The sequence below is a fragment of the Pseudonaja textilis genome, chromosome 13, assembly GCF_049901715.1.
Source record: "Pseudonaja textilis isolate UNSWEBS1 chromosome 13, rPseTex1.2, whole genome shotgun sequence".
NCBI classification, from domain to species: Eukaryota; Metazoa; Chordata; class Lepidosauria; order Squamata; family Elapidae; genus Pseudonaja; species Pseudonaja textilis.
In genome coordinates, this window is record NC_142002.1 from 326,113 (window position 1) to 347,483 (window position 21,371).

A 21,371-nucleotide genomic window follows, 5' to 3' on the forward strand; every position below is an offset into this window, starting at 1 on the left:
ATGGCTAATTTAAGTATAAATTTAAAACGTTCTAGTTAGCAGGCAGATATTTCCAGGGGGAAACAGATATTTAATAAAGTTAGCATTGAGGCAGAGTGTTCTAGCACTTGTTTTGCCAAAGATCCATTGGTAGCAGAAGTCTGCCAAGCTGGATTCCATGGTCCTTTCCAATTCTGGTATTCTGCTAAGTGACAAACTCTTCCACAGCTATTGAGCTTTAGAATTCTTCTTCCTGATTCTAGTGATTTTGTTTTCTTATTTCCATAGATTCAAGCAGTGACTAGGATGTATCAGGCCCGAAAGCGGTACAGAGATCGGTTACAATTCTTCCGGGATCATGTAAGAGTCATTTCGCCTACACGGATGCCTTGATGCATTAGAAATATTAGTGAACTAGGATGAAAACGGTTTGCCCTTTGCTTTCTGCCTAGATCAATGACATTGTGAAAATCCAGGCCTTCATTCGTGCTAATAAAGCTCGGGATGACTACAAAACTCTGAGTAAGTACTGCAGAAGGAGGGCCCTTGGAATTATATCCTGGACCCCATCTTAAAATTGTTTCTGTAGTTGGAAATGTGACATTCCTCTGGTGTTGTATGCTGAGGCTAGTTCTGGTGATCTGGAGCAAAATCCCTGGAAAAGGGGAATCAAGATCCTCACAATTAACCCTGGCGAATGAGTAGAGAAGAAAAGTGTATACGGTAGGGATGCAGGGATACGTAGCAAAGGGGGCCTCCAAGTGGCCAGAAAGATAGAGGTGTGGTTAAACCTGGGGTGACTCAGAATCCCAGGGTTGGGGGGGACCCTAGAGTCCATGCAGAAGAGTGCTACTCTCTGCTTAAAGTGAAGGACGGCCTATCCTCCCTCTCTGAACCGCAGAATACCAAGGTTGCTCCAAAGGTTAGCAAGGTGTTCCTGCCTTTCGTCCCCTCGATTATTTTTGTCAGCATAGGGAGTAAATAGGGTGAGCAGGAGGAGGAGGAAGCTGCAGGGTTCTGTGCTGGAGGGTGGTCACCAATCCATGACCTGCTAGGTGATGCTTCTGGATCTGCAGAAACAAGGTATCTTCTGTTCTCAGTAAAAGCTTTGCCTTTTCCGCCAAACAAACTATCAGATGGAGCGGTTTTCACTCTTTTTATTCTACAGTAAGTGCTGAAGAACCCCCCATGGCTGTAGTCCGAAAGTTTGTTCACTTACTGGATCAAAGTGATCAAGATTTTCAAGAGGAACTAGACTTGATGAAGTTGCGTGAGGAGGTTGTGACGTTGATTCGCTCCAATCAGCAGCTGGAGAATGACCTCAACCTCATGGATATCAAAATTGGATTGCTGGTGAAGAATAAAATCACATTGCAGGTACTCTACATACAATGTCAGAGAGGGAGTGGAAGGACCGGTGATATTGCCAGTGTCGTTACACACGTGTAACTAAGACAGACTTTATTTGTTGACAGCTAGTACATTTTAGAAAAAGTGTCTTGAAATGCTTAAGGACAGAATTGTCTCTTCTGCCTCCTTAGATCCATATTCTCAGTGTTTGAGTCTCCTAAACTTTGGGGGATTTTGCATAGTGAACCTATCAACCATAGGAAGTTAGGTTACCTGCTGCCAACCAGCTTTCCGCAACTGAGCAATAGCCAGTCTCAACGAGCGGTCAGACCTTGAATTGTTCCATCCTCTGATCTTCTACAGGAAGTTGTGTCTCACAGTAAGAAGCTCACCAAAAAGAACAAAGAACAGCTATCGGACATGATGATGCTGAACAAGCAGAGGGGGGGCTTGAAGGCTCTGAGCAAGGAGAAGAGGGAGAAGTTGGAAGCCTACCAGCATCTCTTCTATTTGCTGCAGGTAAGGCCAGGACGGCTCCTTGGAGTTCGTCGAGCTGCTTCCTTCCCAACGCATCTCCCCCACGCCTTCTTTCTCTTTTCCTACAGACAAACCCAACCTACCTGGCGAAATTGATTTTCCAAATGCCACAGAACAAATCTACAAAGTTCATGGACTCCGTGATTTTCACACTCTACAACTATGCATCCAATCAAAGAGAAGAATACCTACTCCTGCGCCTCTTTAAGACTGCACTGCAGGAAGAGATCAAGTAGGTGGTTTTGAGGTTTTAATTTAGCACTGAGTCTATTTTTACTCTGGCATGAAGTATTCGGTGATAGTCAGATGTGGAAAGAACTAATGTGTTTCCCTGCCTAGGCCACGGGGCAGATATATTTTACAGCACGTATGTACTGGCCGGACAGAAAATGTGGTCCAAGAGTCATAACAAGCCACAGAATCTGAAATTTATCTATAAGGCACAGGAAAAGCCCAACCAGGCTGCCGAGCCTGTCCAAGTCATCAGTCCAGAGCAGAGTTCATAAATGTTGTCTCCGGAACAGGATGAGGCTCAAAAGGACAGCTTGCTCGAAAGGCTTCGGCTGATATTCCAGCACTCAGAACCGAGTGCTGCTTTGGGGAAACCGGAACTCGACTCAATTGGAGGCAGTCTTTCCTGTCGGCTAAATTGTTGATCCAGGAGGCAGAGCTCCTGTGCCTTCTGGATCAACAATTCTTCACAAGCGCCAACTTTCCTCTGCTTGGTCCCAAACAGAACGTTTACTGACTCTTGGAGATCGCCTTTGCTCTTCCACATCCCTTGAGGGTGACTTTTCTTAAAGTGTGATGATAGTCCTCCTTTTAGAACATTTTTTTTTAGAACAGTGCTCATGGGCGAGTGTGAGAGAGAGCATCGCTCCACAGCTGTCTACAAGCATTAAGTTCTTGTATAACTGCAGAGCACAAGCAGCTCTGGTCTTGTAGGTTTTAGATCATTAGGAATTGTACAGGTCCAGCTTGAAGGATGAAATGCCAGGTGATTGTAATGGCTAAATCCTGATTATGGAATTCCTGCAGTTTGAACAATTAAATTGATGAGAAAAATATCTCTGAGCATAGACTTTTGACTAGTATTAAGAAGTTGAGCAGACTGCTACCTCAAAAGAGCAAGAGTCACCCCAGAAAAATTATACTCATTTAGGACCCCAAACCCCTCCTTGGCAGAGAGCCCCGGCCTCTAAGGGTTTGTAGAAGGGAGAGACGTCTGTGGAGTCAGGCTACATGGACAACATCTCTCTCTCTCTCTCTAATACGGGTAACCCTCGAGGTCCCTCAGGCCATTTCAGGACTGTTCCAACCGAAAGCACTTCCCCCAAAGCTTCCGTTTCAAAGTTCCAACCCCGACAGCGTCCCTGGGGTCATTCGCTCTGCTGACCAGCTGCCGAGATGCTGCAGCAAACCTGTTTCCCCTGCCCCCGCATTCATTCTGCCCCCCAGCTTCCCATATGCACTGGGCCTGTTTGCTACCCCTCCGGGTTCCACCCGTTCCTCCTCCCTGTTCACTGCTTGCTCATTTACCTCAGGAAGTCAGGGCAGGAAAGGGGGCTCCGTTGCTGGGCCACGTGGCACAATCCACAAGAACCCTTGCCCGTTTTACTTTCCTCACAATGCTTTCTCCCCAGTGCCAACAATGCCGGCGTAAAGCGAGCCCTCTTTAAGGTGAGCCGCCTCCTCCTGGGGAAGGAGGAGATTGAGGTCCACCTGAAGGGGCGCGCTGAGGAATTTACGGGTTTTCTGGAAGACAAAATTGCTCGACTTTGTTCCCAGTTAGATGCCGGTGTGGTTGCTGCTCTGGTGGAAGCTCTTGAGGCAGGTTCTTGCCCTGTTATCTGGGAATGGTTTGACCCTGTTGCTCCTGAGGGAGCTACACCTGGTGGGACCCAGAAGAAGGGCCTTCTCCGTGGTGGCTCCCTCTCTCTGGAACATCCTCCCCCCAGAGATTAGAACGGCCCCCACTCTAATACTCTTCCGGAAGGCACTGAAGAAGGCCTGGTTCTGCCAGCGGGCCTGGGGAACCCAGAGCAGGATGGAGCCCATGGCTTGTGTGATCTGCTGTCGTTGGGGTGGAGGGGTGGAGTTGGGGGGGGGGATTTTGTTACATTGTAGTTTTTATTGTTTTAAATGTGGCTTTACATTCTGTAAGCTGCCTTGAATGAGTCGCGATGGGCAAATAGGCGGCAATATAAATTCAATAAATAAATAAATAAATCTCCCTTGAATGCCAACATTAAATGGCAGCACAATATCCAGAGGGAGTGAGCTGCCACTATTTAGGAGACCGTAGCATGGTGCAAAGGAGGCGATCGAATGACTTCTGGTATCGTATCCACCGCAGTGCAAACCCAGAGTGGCTCTGTTAGCAACACAGAGAGGGTGTAACCCTACAATCAGTTTACGGAAACATTGTTGGGGTCGAAGGCTGGTACTTATCCCAAAGCTCCTCAGGCCATTCATGAGAACAAGTCGGGGGGAGACTCACACCTTCCGTGGTGATGCTCTGAGACGCCCCTGAGGTCCCACAAAGATGCTCTTGCCCTTTTCCAGATCAAAGGTGGATCAGCTGCACGAGATCGTGACCGGAAACCCCACTGTCATAAAGATGGTGGTAAGCTTCAACCGTGGTGCTCGTGGGCAGAATGCCTTGAGGCAGATCCTGGCGCCCGTGGTCAAGGAGATCATGGAGGACAAGTCCCTCAATATCAAAACGGATCCAGTGGACATCTACAAGTCGTGGGTCAACCAGATGGAGTCCCAGACTGGAGAGGCCAGGTGTGGAGCTGGCGGGGGGAGGGGTGTGTGTGCTGCTGTTCCCTGGGGTGGGCAACTGTTACAGTGAAGAAGACGGACATTTTAGAGAAGATATAAAAACAGGCATAGAAACCGTTCTATAATAAAAGGGTAGGATACAAAGGGGTAAACCAGGAGGTTACAAGTATCGTAGAAATTAGTATCTCAGTATATCAACAGTTGGTTGTACACAACCGAATTTATTATATTTCAAAAACTCGAAAGTCTCTACTGAGCTCTAATAAAGAAAGAAGATCAGAAACCATGGTCAGCCCAGTATGAGTCAAAGGACAATAAAATCTGTCCATACTATTCTAATTTAAGGAGGCTACTAAAATCCAAGAATCTGCAGTAATTTCTGTGTCAGATTTATTTTAAGAGAAAGTTACGCTAAAGATCAAGGGGTGCTCTTACAACCCAGTAACCATTTTTCCATAGAAGAGGAAAGGCTTGTTACAGTCAGCAAGTACAAAGCTGTTTTGTCTGAGACTATATTTTGAATACATTTTGAAACTCTTAAGCTTTTCTTTAAAAAGAATGTCTGAAGTCAATGAATTCTGACACACCGGATGTACTTCTCTGCCTGACCTACAGCAGAAGTCTTAACGTAGCCTGGTCAGCAGACACGGGGGTGGGTGGGGGGTGGGGGCCACAGGAGGACCGGCCGAAGCCCCAACCCCGCTGCCCTGTGGCCCTTTCTGGAGCCAGGGACGGGCAGGGCCAGCCCTCCCAATATGCTGCCCTGTGGCCCTTTTGCCCCCCTTTTTTAACAGTAAGCTGCCCTACGACGTGACGCCTGAGCAGGCACTGGCCCACGAAGAGGTGAAGACACGCCTGGACGCCTCCATCAAGAACATGCGGACCGTAACGGACAAGTTCTTGCTGGCTATCATTGGCTCCTTGGAGAAAATCCCGTGAGTTCCAGAAGTTGCTGCTATGGCAAAGCTTCCTGGGTTTCACCTCCTTAACCTGCCCTCCCCCAAAATCTCTTCTGCAGTTATGGGATGCGCTTCATTGCCAAAGTCTTGAAGGATTCGCTGCATGAGAAGTTTCCGGATGCCAGCGAGGATGAGCTTCTGAAGGTGAGGAGCCAGATTAGAGGCGGGGGGGTGTCACCTTGTTCCGACCCTGGTGGTGGTGGTGGTGGTGGTGGGGGCGTTCTGCAGCTTCTGCTTCTGCCTGCCTGCCTGTCTCCTGCTGGGCTTCTCCTCTGAACAGCCAAAGCTCTTCCTTCTTTTCTTAAGCGCGAGAGAGTGTCAGGTAAGAAAGGTTTTCAGACACGGCCTTTGGTTGCTGTGGACACAGCCCGCGGGTGGCCTCTTCCTCCTCAGGCGCTCTCCGCTGCAGGGAAGGGGCCACCCTTGGTGGGAGGGGCCCCCTGCAGGCCCTGGATTGGAGCAAGGCCTGGTGGGATTGTGTGGCATTTCATACCTGGCAGCTTCTCCTGAAAGATAGACGGTCCTGGGCCTCTTCCTATGAAAGACTGAATGCTGTTTTCTTCTCTTTTCTAGCTCTGTGCTTTCCCACACTGAGGCATCGAATCTAGGCTTTCTCTGCAGGTGAATTGACTTTTCTTGAGAGTTCTGACATGCAGGTCAGAAGGAGATCTCCCCACGGAGGAGCTTAGGGCGGCCAGTCTGTCCCCCCAGCAGCTGAGATGCAGGGGGGCGGACAATGCGGGGCTGTGTGAGAGAGCGGAGGCAGCCCTTAGGAAGCAGCTTTGCGCTTCCCTGGTGCCTTTCACCCCCTCCCCGCTGGGCAGGCAGGCCCTTATGGCTGCCCTTGCTGGAGAAGGGCCCCTGGGCCCCTGGGCAGCGAGCAAAAGGCCTCCTTCCTTTAGCTCAGCTGTTCCTTCCCGGATCAGCCTTGTCTCAGATCCTGAAGGTGACAAGAGAAAACTGCCATGGGGAATTAGGCCTTTTGCTCTGGCTGCCTTTCTCTTGAAAAATAAAAGAGATTTTTAAAAAAAAAAAAGCTGAAAAAACCCCAACAAAGAGGACAGCTGCACTCCTGAATTAATCCTGGCATGTTTTTGGATGCATTGGTTTAATAGGGATTAAAATTTTGACATGCCTCTCAGACCTTTCTAAGGAGCTCTGTACAATGACCTCACTTCTAGCTAACCCTAGGAAAAATAGTGAAATATATTAGGAAGAACACATGGGTACCTCTGACAACTTTCCCTAGCGCTATTCATGCATATCCAAGGTACGAAGGCTAAAGTGGACTTGAATGGCTAGAAGAGAATATTTTAGCTCGGGGTTGAACTGTGCAGTCCCTGGCGCTCTCTGAGCTGGGTGGTTTTCTTGGAGACGTTTCATTACCAAACTAAGTACCATCATCAGAGCTAGCAAGGAGTGGGGTTTGCTCACGTGTTACGTACTAGTGGCCCTGTCAGTATTACTGGAAGTGGACTTGGTAGTTCCTAGAGCTGTGGTTCACTGTTAGCTTGTTTGAGTTAGTCTTTCCTTGATTGGGGTATTATTTGCTTCTTGACTTTTAGTCTTGACAGGGCAAGCCACCATAATAGAAATGGAGAGCAAACCCTGCTCCCTACTAGCACAGGTGATGCCACATAGTTTGGTAATGAAAGGTCTGCAAGGAAACCACCCAGCTCGGAGAGCACCAAGGACTCCACAATAACGGGATTATCCTGTGACCAAGTAGAGCTCAGTTTCAGTTGCAGTGTGATCACGTTCTTGCTTTGGCTTTCTCTGCGGCGGCCGAGAAAAGGATTCCCAGGTTGTATCTAGCGACCTTTAAGAAACTCTCTGCCACCAGTGTTTGCGGTTTCCTTTCCCTTCTAAGACCTGGTGCCTCCCTTGCCTGTCTGTGCAATTAAGCAGCCTGGGATGGGGAGCAGGAGTAGGAAAGGCGCTTCGGCCAGGTCCCAGGGCTGCAGGGAATCTACGTGGCCTCTTTCTGTTTCCAGATTGTGGGCAACCTTCTCTACTATCGCTACATGAACCCGGCCATTGTGGCCCCGGATGCCTTTGACATCATTGATCTCTCCGCGGGAGGACAGTTGACCACAGACCAACGGCGGAACTTGGGCTCCATTGCCAAAATGTTGCAACACGCGGCCTCCAATAAGATGTTCCTGGGAGACAATGCCCACCTCGCCCTCATCAATGAGTTCCTCTCTCAGTCCTATCAGAAGTTCAGGTGGGCAGTTCTCAGCAGCGGGTGACTTGGATTGGCGGGAGGGGTCCAGGGAAGCCGGGGAGGCTCAGGGGTGCCCTGGGGCTTGGAGAGGAGAATCTCCATTCTCTGTCCATTCCCCCCCGCAAAGCTGGTCTGCTCTCAAACACTACAAACACACCAAGCTGTTTGGGGTACGTGAAATGCGGCTTTGATTATCAGCAGGGGCCAAAACAAAATCTTGCGTGGTTTGGGAGATGCATTTTATTAAATATTATACAGTAACTGTAAAAGAGAATAACGCACATGAACATTGCTCCATTTTTTTACTGTTTCCCAGAGTTTTGTAGATATTTTGTACAGTTGAGGAATGTTCGATTTGACAAACTCAGAACATTTTCTTCCACCTTTTTTCAGTTTATGTCCCTCGCTGCACAAAATGCCAATCTCTGTAGTGGAGTAATATTAAACTGGTAACTTGGTTACCTAGGAAGAAGACTTCAATAAGATTTTGAAATCAGTGATGCGTGCATGCACAGTTGCCTCTTGTTTTACAATTTCTTAGTCAAAGTCACAAGAGTTTGGTACCGTTGGAAAAAACCAAGAAGCCCAATATCTCAGGTTTTGGCTGTGAAATCTTCTAGAAACACTCTTAGCATTTTGCCAACATCAGCCATGGCACTCACTGAAGGAAGTGTGTAGTAATGGAGGCGCATGATGGGAGTTCCGTCTTGTGTGGAGTTCTGGTTTTCGTTGTTGACCACTTAAAGTGCCTAATTGCTGTTAGCTGCCTGGATTTATAAGCTGGCTGTCATATACTGTAAGTCACTGAAATTAATAAATGTGCTCACACCCCACATTTTAGTGCGCAGCTGCGTGGCCAGTCTCCTCTGGTTAAGACTAAATGTACTACCCTACAAACCGCATTCGGGATTTGTTCTTGCAAAATAAGACTTAGGATTCTGGCCTTTGAGTCTGCTTGTCAACTGCGCGGGCGTTTTCAGAGCCAAATCTGATTCCGACTTGAAGGGGATTCTGGCTGCAATGACAACTTGTGTGAGCTATGCAAAAGCTGAGCGAAGAGGAACCATCTATTGATGCTATCTCCGTGGATTAATTTAGGACTGTGGGACCAGAGGCCACATTTGGAATCTCGTGGCACAATAGTTCAGGGGCTATTCAGAACTTATATAAAGAAAAGCCCCAAAAGCTCAACTGCTCTTTGAAGATAAACCTTTTTAAAGGCAAATTGAACTTATATTACCAAATAAGATGGATTGTTGTGAATAAGTTTAAGGTAATTTACAAGCATTTAAAAAAAAACTAAACGTACCTTGGAGCCTGCTTAAGTGCTTCTGAGGTCCCTGCTGTTAGTGGGCCAACAACGGGCTCCATTCTGAGCAGGCCAGCAGAGAGTAACTTGTTTGGAGAGCAGATCTTTGAAGTCACAGATGAAAAAGCATCTCAGCTTCTCTGGACTCTTCTCTGTATTTAAAGTGGAAGCTCAGCCAGAGTTCTCCATGGCAAAAAAAAGTCAAGTTGTAATTAAAGGAAGTGTCAATTAAAAATTAGCTAAATAGCTCTAGTCTAAATCTAAAAAGAATTATAAGAAAATAAGAATAAGAAAACAAATCTTTATCTCATTTATTTATCAACTTAGCAAGGCTGGCTGTCCACCTTTGGGTGATGCTTGTTTAATGAGCAGGGCAGTAGAGCAACATGGTGCCCTCAGTCCCTGACCCAGGGCCAAGAAGGAAAATATTTGGGTAGATTCTCCTTGGAGATGAGCAGCCCCCACGTGCACTGAGAAGCCATGATTCCAGCGGCAGCTCTCGGGCACAAAGCACGAACTCTTCCAATGTCGGAACAGATTCCCCCAAATACACACACCAGAAGCACTGCAAACCATACCAGATGATGTTGCCCCTCTCTTAGCACAAAAGAGGAGACGCGCCTTGAGAGGCCTCTCTTGATCCATAATAATACAGTGCAGGGATAAGATTCAACTGACTTTGTTTTCCTTTAAAGGCGCTTTTTCCAGGCTGCTTGTGAGGTCCCAGAACTGCAGGAGAAGTTCAACGTTGATGAATATTCTGACTTAGTGACCCTCACAAAACCAGTGATTTATATTTCCATTGGAGAAATCATCAATACACACACCGTAAGTCTTGCGTATTGATTTTAGTGCTGTGTACCAGTAGCATTCAAGCCGTTAAGCTCGGCCAACGGCCGGGTTGCATGCTCTGTGCGAGAATGTCCTTTTCCCCAAAAGCTTTGAAGACCATATAAAGAAGTTTTCTCTCTTCTACCCAAATCAGCTGCTCCTCGATCATCAGGATGCAATTGCCCCAGAGCACAATGATCCTATACACGAGCTTCTGGATGACCTGGGCGAAGTTTCTACCATTGAATCCCTGATTGGTGAGCTTTTCCAACTTTCCAGTTTGGCCTGGGCTGCCTGAGAGTGGCTTATTTGTTTATCCCCAACCGTTCCTGCCCTCCCAACGTAGAGGCCAGCAGAGTGGGGGCACTTCAGGCCCCCTCCATTTAGCACTGCCATCTTGGGGGTTCTCTGTTGCACCCCACCTTCTGGAACAGCAGTCCCCCCCCCTCTCCAAATAAGGGACAGGGCCCATGTTCCTGGGGTTCTAGAAAGCTTTGAAAATCTGGTTTTGGTCCCAGGCCTGGGTTATTTATTATTTCTTTAATTACCTTTTGTTTTTTCTCTCCATTAAATTATTTTTGTCTTAGTTTGTATGATTCGATGTTTTTAGCTGCTTTTATGTTTCCTTAGCTTTGTTCACTGCCCAGAGACCACTGGAGTTGGGCAGACAATTCATTTAAATAAATAAGAACCTGCCACACAACACTCCAGACTTAACAATTGTCAGTAAGAAAGACAAAAGTTTGGATAGCGGATGTGGCAGTGCCTAGAGACAGCAGAAGAGAAGAGAAAGAACTGGAGAAAATAGCAAAATATAAAGATCTGCAAATAGAAGTATAAAACTATGGCAGAAGAAAGCAAAGATACTACCTATAGCAATAGGAGCCCAAAATATTGAACACTATTGGCATTGACAAAATTACAAATCTGTCCGAGTTTGTAGCGATCCAGCCAGCACACCAGTAAATAATTCAGGATTCATTATATAGAAGAAACTTCTCAATATACAATAATGTAGAACATGATGCGTGTATACAATACCCATGCAGCTCTTGCAATGAGGTAGAGAGAAGAAGTAGCAAGTATTCTCAAGCAAAGACAAATGAACTCTCTTATACACAGAACAGTTAAGCTAAGCCACGCCCAGGCTCCTAGCACCAATCCTGGGTCTCAGTCACCAAACCTTGGCTGACTTGTTGCCATGGCTATTCCAGTTCATGAATCTTACACACTAACAAAACCAGTCAATTGTAAAAGGCAGCTTTGCTTGGAACAGCTCACATCCTGCAACAATACCCTTAACACCAGCATCTGGCTATGCCAGGTCCTTGGGGACAAATAGGATAGTTGGATAAAAATGCCAGATCCAGTCTAAATATCTGGCTGACTGTCCAACAAAACATAAAGATGACTCCCTGGAAATCCATAGAAATTATCATGTGGCAGCAGTGAAAAAATTAGTGGCAACACAGATTTGAAAAAGTGGTTGAAAATGAGCAGGTTAAAATATTGTGGGATTTCCAAATACCGATTGATAAAGTCTTGGCTCATAATGCACCAGATTTAACTATGATTGAATAGAAGAAAGTGTGGATAATTGATGTGGCAAAATGAAAGGATAATATAACAGAAAACAAAGAATTGGAAAGGATCACAAAATATCTTGATCTGAAAATCAAAGTTGAATACCATGACCATGATAGTCCCAGTGGTTGTGGGTAGAGTGGGTGCCATGCCAAAAATCTTGGGCAGCACTTGAAAATCTGCACATTGGTTGACAAGATTTCCGTCCGTCCATTACAAAATGTGACACTGCTGGGATCCACCCATGTGCTATGCCAATACATCACAGCATCCTAGGCTGTTTGGAGGAACTCGATGCCTATGGAAGGTGACACCAGCTAAAGAACAGGCAGTTGTGGTTTTTCATTATCGGCTAACTAATAATAATGATAATGTAAACTTCCATTATTATTAAAATTTCTGAATATTGAAAATAGCAGCCACAAACAAGCTAAAATAATGCTGACATAATTTCAACACAGAGTGGTTTACCACAAATCAATAAGAAGAATTTTAAAAACACACCTTATGTCTGAAGTATAATAAAGAAAAGGATAAAACAAAGGGAAAAAAACCGAGTTGAAAACCCTGTTAGGCTCTTTGATATCTTTCTACAATTAAATTCATATTTCTTTTAAGTGGGATTCTGATATATATGTATCCTTAGTGAGATTTACTGAGGCTCAGTGGATAGAGTTACATGAATTCTGGCAACTAAAATAAGGGTTCAAAGTACATTATAACAGTCTTTTTAACTGAGCTGTTTGGCACAGTGGTTAAAATGCAGTGTTGCAGGCAAGCTCTGCCCCCAGTTCAATCCTGAGGGGGCTCCAGATTGACTCAGCCTTCCATCCTTCCAAGGTCGGTAGAACAAAGACCCAGATTGTTGGGGTCAATATGCTCACGTTGTAAACTGTAAACGGAGAGTAAAGCACTGTGGAGCGGTGCATACAGTGCACTGGTGGCTGATGGAGATTTTTATTTAGATTTTGATATCAGGCTGGTAGATTATTCGATGCTTTTGAAGCCTTTTCTTTTTTTTGTTGTTCTTAGAACCGCATAGATAAAATGTTTCTAATTTACTATCATGGATTTTAAACAGTGTCTATTTCCTAATTGGACGGTTACAAGGCTTCCTAAGCGGGGAGGGCCCTTGCGATTTGATTGATGGGGAATTGCTTTGGCTAGAGAGGTGTTTTAGCCATCCTTGACATCCTGCTGTTTCACCAGTAGAGGATTGTAAGGAAGGGAGACCTGCTCTTCTTTCCCTTGCAGGAGAAGGGTGTGGCAACGTGAATGATCCCAGTAAAGAGATGCTGGCCAAAACCGAGGTTTCTCTCACGTTGACAAACAAGTTTGATGTTCCCGGGGATGAGAATGCCGAGATGGACGCAAGGACGATCCTGCTGAAGTAAGTGAAGGCGAGGAAGCCTCGGCCCGACGCAGGCCGGCCTGCTGAATCTGTGGTGGGGCGTCTCCTGCCTGTCTTGCCTGCACAGAGAAGCCGAGAAACCCCCCTCCTTGGATACTGCAGACGGAGTTGAGGGCAAATACTTGGGATCCCTTGTATGTCCCTTTAATTCTGCTCCACCCTGGACAAAGGTGGCAGCCAGGATGGATTGTGTGCAGGCTGTGCAAGGCTAGCTTGAAAAACAGCTTTTTGAACCAGACACCAGAACGGAGGAGGAGCCCCTTCTGGTGTCCATTAGCATTGCTTGTACTTTGCAGGCATTTGCAATCGTTGCTTTCTACAGATGGCGCAGGCGGGGTTCTTGCACAAGAGCTCATTACAAGTAAAGACTGGACGGCGTGAGCCGGTTGGGGTGGCGGGGGGTCCACCATGCCATTTTGGTGTTGCGTTTAAGGCATCGAGCTAGAAGCTGGGAGGCCGAGAGTTCTGGTTCTGCCTTAGGCACAGAGCCAACTGGCTGGCTTGGGCCAGTCCGTCTCTCTCCAACCTAGGAAATGAAAGGCCGGGCCCAAAATCTTGCCCAGGGGACTGTAGAGACAAGGCTGGGCAGTCAGCCAGAATCAACCCTCGTGCAAAGGCAAGGGGGGCTGGAGGGGGCGGACCAGGAGACAACAAAAGCGCCACATCAGTAATAACTCTCAACTCTTTATTTCCCAGCCAATCAAACAGGGTTTTGCCTGGTGAAAACCACGACAGACATTATGAAAAACTCAAACAAAGTCCAAACCGATAGAGTTCAAATTAAACTTAGAAGAGGCACCAGGATTAGCTATGGGCTGAATGCCTGCAGCTGTGGTGGGATTCAGTTTTACCACCGGTTCGGTGGGCGTGGCTTGGTGGGTGCACTTTGCGCATGTGCACACACTTTGCGTGCACATGCGCACTTTGCGCAGGTGCAGAGGCATTCCGACTCACCTCCTGCCAGCCTGCACAATCTCCCGGTCGCTTCTGCAGCTGCCGCGCTGCACTCGGCTGAGCCACACAAAGCAGCTGCGCTTCAAAAGCAGAGGATAAAGCGGAGTATGGGAGCCCAGGTGGGCCCAACAGCAGAGCGGCAGAGAGAACCAGTTTGGTTGCTGGCAGAACCGGGCCAAACGGGCCCAAGCACCGCACCCCTGGCCTGCAGGAATACTAGAGCTTTAACTGCCCTCCAAAATACAAGGAGGGAGAGATGCTTGCCCCCCACCCCCTGGCCACGCTTCCCCTATAATGCATTATTGTAGTCTGGGTGGTGATCAGGGCCTTGTTGGGCATCCTGGTTGTGATCATTGTGATGCTCTGTGGGAATGTCCCTGGGAGAGGAGGACGAGTCTCAGGCTGGGCAGCTCTTGGGCAAAATGTATCTCACCGCAAGAAGGGAAAGGGAAGCGTATCAGGAGGGACCCTCCCTAGTTTTCTGCAAAGTCAAAATAAAGAAGGGAAGAAATGCTTTCAGACTTGCCAAATTCTGTTACCTGCAATCAAGGTGGGGTTAGTAATGCTTTGTGTTTCTTGTCCGGATTACCTCAAAGGGCGGACTTAGTTGCATAATTGGTGTAGCAGAGGAAGCTAAGGTATGACTTACAGGTGCTGCTTCAGCAGGGAGCTCCCAATTCAGGAAGAGCCCCAAACCACGCACCAACCACCAGGACTGTCTCCAATGAACTGCCTGGTATTTCCTGGAAACAGGCGCCTCATTCTTGCCAGAGTTTAATTGGAGCATGCGTAATCCTGTCCGAATCTTGGGTCCTCCAGGCACCAGTTGCCATCTCAGCTTGGGTGTCCTTGGCTTAAGGCTGACAGTTCGCCACTCCGGCCACTCTGACTGGGGCAATGGGCCTGGGGGGAGGTCGACCCCATGGCTTGACATTGTGTGCTCAGCCCCCTCTAGATCTCTGGGCTGGCTGATAAAGCAGATCTTGCTTAATGTCAGGCCTGCCTCTGTCCAAAACCCAAGAAAGAAGCCCCCCCCCCCACTCCATTGAGGTGGAGGAGAGGGACTTTTACTGAGGTTGAAATGATAGCAGCGAACGAAAAGCAAGATCTCAGCCAAAAGACACAAAAGTTACATATTGAAAGTTTCCCAGATCCCCCCCCGGCACATGATCCTGGTCCACTAGGTGCCTGAGCAGGCCAAAATCTCTCTCTGCCTCCGTTGCAGAAGTTCGAAGTAGCCACGGTCCACGCTTGACATCTCCCTGGCAGGATGGACATAGACACAAATAATTTATCATGCTTTTAATTATTTTTCTTTCCTAGCACCAAACGTTTGATCGTGGATGTAATCCGTTTCCAGCCAGGAGAAACATTAACAGAGATCCTTGAACTTCCAGCTGCTGCTGAGCAGGTATGAAAGATACGCTGTAGCTACACTCCATAAGGCGTGGGAATCGTTGTGCCGGTTCTGAAGGGGGGGCTCACGGTGCACCGGGGCCACGAGGAGAAACTGTTCAGAGCTTCATTTTTACCTGTTTGGATTGTGATCTGCTAGTGACACGTTGACTCTTTCCTAGGAAGTTGAGCACCAAAGGGCCATGCAGAGGAGGGCTATTCGGGATGCTAAGACCCCTGACAAAATGAAGAAGTCAAAATCAGTCCAGGAGGACAATAACTTGAGTCTTCAAGAGAAGAAGGACAAAATTAAATCAGGGCTGAAGAAGCTGACCGAACTGGGCATGGCAAACCCAAAGAATAGATACCAGGATTTGATCAATGATATTGCAAAGGTAGTTTTTGTGGGGAGCTGCGTAAGTGCCGGTCGGAACAACCTCAGCCACTGATGGCTGCTCAAACAAGTGTCTGGGGAAAGAGGGAGAACGTCGGTTGCGTGGGCCAGAAGAGCTGGGTGTACTCCTCCCAAAGGAATCTGGTCCACCATTCAGATAATGGGCAGGTGTTTAAGTGGCATCTCAATCCCAGACCTTCGAGTCAAAGCCTCATTTTCATGTATTCCTCTCCTGGTTTAGGATATCCGGAATCAACGTCGCTATCGCCAGAGGAGAAAAGCAGAACTGGTGAAGCTTCAACAGACCTATAGTGCCCTTAATTCCAAGGCTACTTTCTATGAGGAGCAAGTGGATTACTATAAGAGTTACATCAAAACATGTTTGGATAATTTGGCCAGCAAGGGCAAGTAAGTGCCATCTCCCAAGATTTTGCAATTTAACTTTTGTAACAGAAATTATTGAAAAGGGACTGAGAATTGTTGGGATAGAAAATACTTACATGCTGTATTTCATATAATATTTAATATATAAGTTTTGGGGAGGAGAAACAGAATCCTTCTTTTTTCAGGAATGTGAATAATTTTGGGGCCAGGTGTCAACTTTCTGACTGACAAACCCAACCAAAAGCAAGCACGGCTGAGACAATCCAATACCTTAATGCAAAATTTTAATGAGTACATCTTATCAGCAAAGATTAGGGCAAAACCAGCTCTGACTATTTTCCACGCAAACCCACATAGTTAAAGTTCAAGTTTTCCCTCCCCGCTATTAGACCAGGTCACGCTGTCCAATGGAGATCTCTAGTATTGTTTTGAGAAAGTCACGTTCCACTCTGATAACAACCTGCCACAACGTTCTTGGTTCCCATGGCTGGCATCTTGATGTCTGAAGTTTTGTTCTATCTCCCCCTTCCCTCCCCACGTAATTGGGAAACTGAGAAGTGAAAATAGTTGCAAGAGCAAAAACGCTGTTCAAAGCCTGACCGGTCCATTTCAGCTCGGAGCAAGTAAGTAAACGTGTCACAGATACCGCTGCACTTCCCTCAAACAGATTCTGATACTTCTTATTTTAGGGTCTCAAAAAAGCCACGGGAGATGAAAGGAAAAAAGAGCAAGAAGATTTTTCTGAAATACACAGCAGCCCGACTCCATGAAAAGGGAGTTTTGCTGGAGATTGAAGACCTGCAGGCCAGCCAGTGAGTAACTCTATACCAAAAAAGCCACATGGGAATAATTAAATCTTGCACCTGGCATTCCATTTGCAACTGGAGAAGGCAGAGCAGTTCATCAAATGGGTCTGCTCTTATCATTCTCCACCATCACAAGGGGGACTCGGTTATGTGGAAAAGAGATACACATCCTTGTTGCGTATTTGGGGACAACTTATTGACTTCCCAGGTTGGACTTTTGAGCTTATAGGAAAGAATCTCACTGTATCCTTCAGCCACTGGTTGGCATTTCATACCCAGATTGAGTTTGTAATCCATAAAAATACTTCTCCTTGTTCCTGCAAGCAGTAGCAGTTGTTATCTCCTATCTGACTCCCAACAGAATTTTATGAAGAGATTCGTGGGTTTGCTTTATTTGCTTCAAATGATGCATATGGGAATGATGCTACCAAGTAACCAAGATTACATAGTAGGATATGGTGGAAATGTGCAGTGTAGTTAGCCTCAACCCTTGCATGCTCGCACTGTGGAACAAGCCATGAATTATTGATATTGGGCAGTCAGTCAGTCAGTCAGGACTGCCTCCGCTCAAATCCTAAGGCAGCGATGCATGGCGTGCGAATGACAGCTGCGGCCGCCAGAACTGCAGCTCCACTTCAGACCTCCCAAAGGTGGGTGCTCCCCCCACCTCCACCACTGCCAGCCGTGGCCTCCGCCAGCCTGTCTAGCAGCTACTGAGCTGCTCTTTTGGGTGGGATGCCACCTTTTCAAGCTCTGCGTGTTGAACAGAAGCAGGGAGAGGATTGTGGCCTCCCCACAACTGAGGGCTTGTGCCCTTGACCTCTTCCCCTGCTAATTTCTGTTGTTTGTATTTTGTTTTTATCCACAGCTATGATAATATTTCTGCTAAGATGAATAACACGATTGTCTCTTTGTGTATCCAACTGAATAGGTTTAAGAATGTGATATTTGAAATTGGCCCAACAGATGAAGTGGGAGACTTTGAAGTCAAAGCCAAGTTCATGGGAGTTCAGATGGAGACATTTATGCTGCATTATCAGGTAGGAACCAGTTCGGTCGCTCCCCAATGAGTGCTTTTCAAGTAACCCTGGAGGGAGGATGTTAACTTTGCAAACATTTACTGGCGGTGATTTTTTAAAAAAAGATAAAATCTGGGTGAAGAATGGAATGACTGGGTTGGGACAGCCAGGCAAAAGATAATACAATGATAAAAAATTTAAGTCCTGTATTTAAAATTACCGTTGAAAAATCGTAGATCTCTCCTAAGTGATGTTAATTAAGCAAGTAAGATCTGTTCAGTATTCCTATATTTAACCCATCCGCCTCTTGGTTTTGCTAAGAAAGAGCGTTTCCCTCCCGTTTGCATTGCCAACCCAGCTGGAAAATGCTTCTTTCAGATTGTAAGGTAGCCAGTGATGAAGACTGTTGCTGAGTCTGTTCTTCCACCTCTCTATGAAATCTCCCCTCCCAAATTCCCAGGCACTAAATATGGCGGCCGCGAAGCTTCTCAATAAAATATCGCTTCCAAGGCTGACAGGCTCCCCCCTTACGGGGCTGCCGGCAGCCTGTCCCGCTTCGGCTGGCACCTAGCAGCCCACTTAGAACTCAAAAGAACGTTTTCCGTGAGCTGGAATGCAATATCCTCCCACCTCACTGACAAACTGACTGTGCCATTGAAATAGAGCCAGGAGCCAAATTGCCAAAACTGAAAATGTACTCCATGACACCCATGGAAATGACTGAGCTGAGAAAGTACATTGACACCAATTTAGCCTGAGGCTTCATCGAAACCTCCAGTACTGTTTAAGAAAGGGTGGGTGGGGGGCGAGACTGTGGGTTGATTTCCATGGAATAAATGCTGTGTGCCTGCAAAACACCTACCCACTCGTTATGCCTTCTAGTTTTGAAAATGTATTTATTCACTCCAATATAAGATATTTTAATACCAGAAGGGTGTCATATAGGTAAGTGCTAGGATGATAAGAAATTTCATCTGGGTACACGTCTTTGATATTGAAAACCAGTGCTATAGCTGTGGGGGATGCAGGAGGTTTCCCCCCTGCAGGTCCTCTCCTGAGGGGTGCTGATGCCGTGGAGGATTGGGATGGGAGCGGTGGCGAAGGCGATCCTGACGCTTGCTTACCTCTGTTGTGGGGAGATAGGAGACAGATCTCCTTCTGGATTTCTCTCTGCTTGTTCGATTGATTGGGAGCCTGGGGATCTTCCTCCCTTGCCTTTGGATGGCATTTCTCTGGAAGGAGAGAGCCAAAGAGGGGTGAGGGGGTGAGCAGGGGGTGAGCTTTTCTCAGAAGCTGCTAGGCTGTCACTATCTTGGCCTGCATTTTATATTCTTTTAGCCTCTTTTGAATAGCCTTAAATATTGATACTTATACTAAAAAACCGACTGATGAATTGAACGTCTAGTTGGATACAACAAACAACAAAAGTAGAAGCTAAAAATAAAGTCATCAAAAATCAATAGTAAACAGCATAGGTGTCCTTAAGGTGAGGGCTGACCAAATCCTGGAGGAATACTGCTTGGGCTTCTTCATGGATGCCTCTGCATTTCATAAAAATCTCTTATACTTTTGTACCCCGTTAAATGAGGGGTGCGGCTCCTGCAGTGGGGGATGTATACGTCCCAGGGGTGTTTGATGCTGAAAGCACCATCAAGGGGCTCCCTTCCCAGGGGGCCAACCAATAGCTGAGCTTCGACCCATTAAGAGCTGTTTGGGTCTGGAGCAGCTACTCTAATCCTATTCAAATTCCCATAAAGAGAGATGCTTTTTCTCATGGCTCTTTCTATCTTCCTGGCTTTGCTTCCGTGTCCAGGGAGATTCCACTGGATGCTGCCATAATTTTTCTGACTTCTCTAGTGTGTTTCAGGGTTGCTGGAAAAGTCAGCTGCAGCCCCCATCCAGACGGGGGCTGCGGCTGGCTTTTCCAGCAACCCCAAAACACCCTAGAGAAGTCCGAAAGCTCATCCCTGGAGAACTGCCTGGGTTGATAACATGGAGCACCTCAGGCTCCCGGCTTATCTCCTGACTTGATGGCAGTTTTCACAACATTGTGACTGAGCATCACTCACTTTGATGTTACGGCTATCTGTGCTCCATCCATGTATGTGCTTATGCCCAAAGAACACCCAAATTCTTCATGTATTAAATGTAAACTATGTGAACTTTCTCTCTCTCTTTGTCTCACACACACACAGGATCTGCTTCAGCTGCAGTATGAAGGTGTAGCTGTCATGAAGTTATTTGACCGAGCAAAAGTAAATGTTAACCTGCTTATTTTCCTTTTGAACAAAAAGTTCTATGGGAAGTAAGTCCCATTCCAGGAAAGTACTTCAAGGCAGCTTCCTTTCCTGTGGGCGCGTGGTTGAATCCTGCATGGGACCCTCTGTCTTCAGTATGGAATCTCCAGCTATTGGCATCTCATTTCTACATTGCTGCACACGTTTCTTGCATATTGTTTCCTAAATACTTGCTAAATGGTCACAAATAATTAAACCATTCTTAACACCTTTTCTGTTCTCTTGAGTATTTGTTCCAGGTAGAAAAAAACCTAGAGGTCCAACAAAATTCCTAGTGCGTTAAACAGATAATTGAAGCTGAATGAAGAATAATATCACTTATTACCAATATTGAAGTATCTATCAAATACAGTGTGTGTGGATGTTTTTTTTTTCTTTATTAGTGCCAAGCTGCTCCTTTCTTTTTTGCACCTAAAATATTTTGATCTCCTTATCTTGAAAATAGTACAAGCACAAACCATAGTACAAAAAAGGCAAAATGAAACCAATTGCCAATCCCACACTTTTAAATACAGAAAATTTGGGCCCAACGGGCAAAACAAATAGGGTGGCTTCCTGTTGAAGAGGCTGAGGAGTTTAGGGCTCAAATAGAAACATACATTCCATGACAAATACCAAGATAAGCCCTATGGAAAAGCAGCTTCCGTATCTTTCAGACAATGACACACCGGACGATTTCGAGGAGGAAAACAAGAAAAAAACATAGGTTTTTGCCTCCGTGTGTCTCATTTTTGCCCCTTCCAGGGCCCCAGCACACAGCAGGCCCATAATGGGACCCACGGAGGGTTTGGGATGCCACAAACAGGCCTGCATTCACTCTATAAGGCACACAGACATTACCGTCCACTTTTTTCCCCTTATAGCGATCATATAGTAATACGTAATCGCATCTTCCTCTTCCTTCCATAGAGGACCTTGGCATGGAAGGCCAAAAGAACTGGACACAAAGGGTTTTCTCACTCCTGCCATCGCTCAGCCCTGTTATGCCTACGGATACTTATCCGTGTAGTAGGGCTCTACTGCTATTTTCCTCCTCATCTTTTCTGCTACCTTCGCCTATCAGCATCTTAGGATTGATCACTTTGATGTTTGTAACACGGGATCCCCGAGGGGATCTTGCGAGTTGTCCCTCTGGCCCTTTGCTTTCT

The 21,371-nt window shown here is 46.6% G+C and overlaps 1 protein-coding gene and 1 long non-coding RNA gene across 2 annotated transcripts in view; one reads left to right on the forward strand and one right to left on the reverse strand.

The window, feature by feature from the left end:
* IQGAP1 (IQ motif containing GTPase activating protein 1) overlaps positions 1-20,434 on the forward strand; it is a 66,893-nt gene extending 46,459 nt beyond the window's left edge. Inside the window, exons 21-38 of the mRNA XM_026709440.2 lie at positions 268-339; positions 432-501; positions 1,148-1,356; positions 1,693-1,848; positions 1,935-2,098; positions 4,432-4,656; positions 5,448-5,588; positions 5,672-5,756; positions 7,607-7,839; positions 9,844-9,976; positions 10,134-10,236; positions 12,818-12,953; positions 15,252-15,339; positions 15,506-15,718; positions 15,959-16,125; positions 16,791-16,913; positions 17,839-17,947; positions 20,122-20,434. Of these exons, the coding sequence (XP_026565225.1) occupies positions 268-339; positions 432-501; positions 1,148-1,356; positions 1,693-1,848; positions 1,935-2,098; positions 4,432-4,656; positions 5,448-5,588; positions 5,672-5,756; positions 7,607-7,839; positions 9,844-9,976; positions 10,134-10,236; positions 12,818-12,953; positions 15,252-15,339; positions 15,506-15,718; positions 15,959-16,125; positions 16,791-16,913; positions 17,839-17,947; positions 20,122-20,235 (2,541 nt within the window). The 3' untranslated portion in view covers positions 20,236-20,434. The remainder of the gene's footprint in view (positions 1-267; positions 340-431; positions 502-1,147; positions 1,357-1,692; positions 1,849-1,934; positions 2,099-4,431; positions 4,657-5,447; positions 5,589-5,671; positions 5,757-7,606; positions 7,840-9,843; positions 9,977-10,133; positions 10,237-12,817; positions 12,954-15,251; positions 15,340-15,505; positions 15,719-15,958; positions 16,126-16,790; positions 16,914-17,838; positions 17,948-20,121) is intronic.
* The window catches only part of LOC148124700 (uncharacterized), a 48,925-nt gene continuing 35,612 nt past the window's right edge, over positions 8,059-21,371 (reverse strand). The window contains exons 2-4 of the long non-coding RNA XR_015745147.1: positions 19,051-19,158; positions 9,149-9,331; positions 8,059-8,301 (exon numbers count right to left, since the gene is read on the reverse strand). This is a non-coding gene — a long non-coding RNA (uncharacterized LOC148124700). The remainder of the gene's footprint in view (positions 8,302-9,148; positions 9,332-19,050; positions 19,159-21,371) is intronic.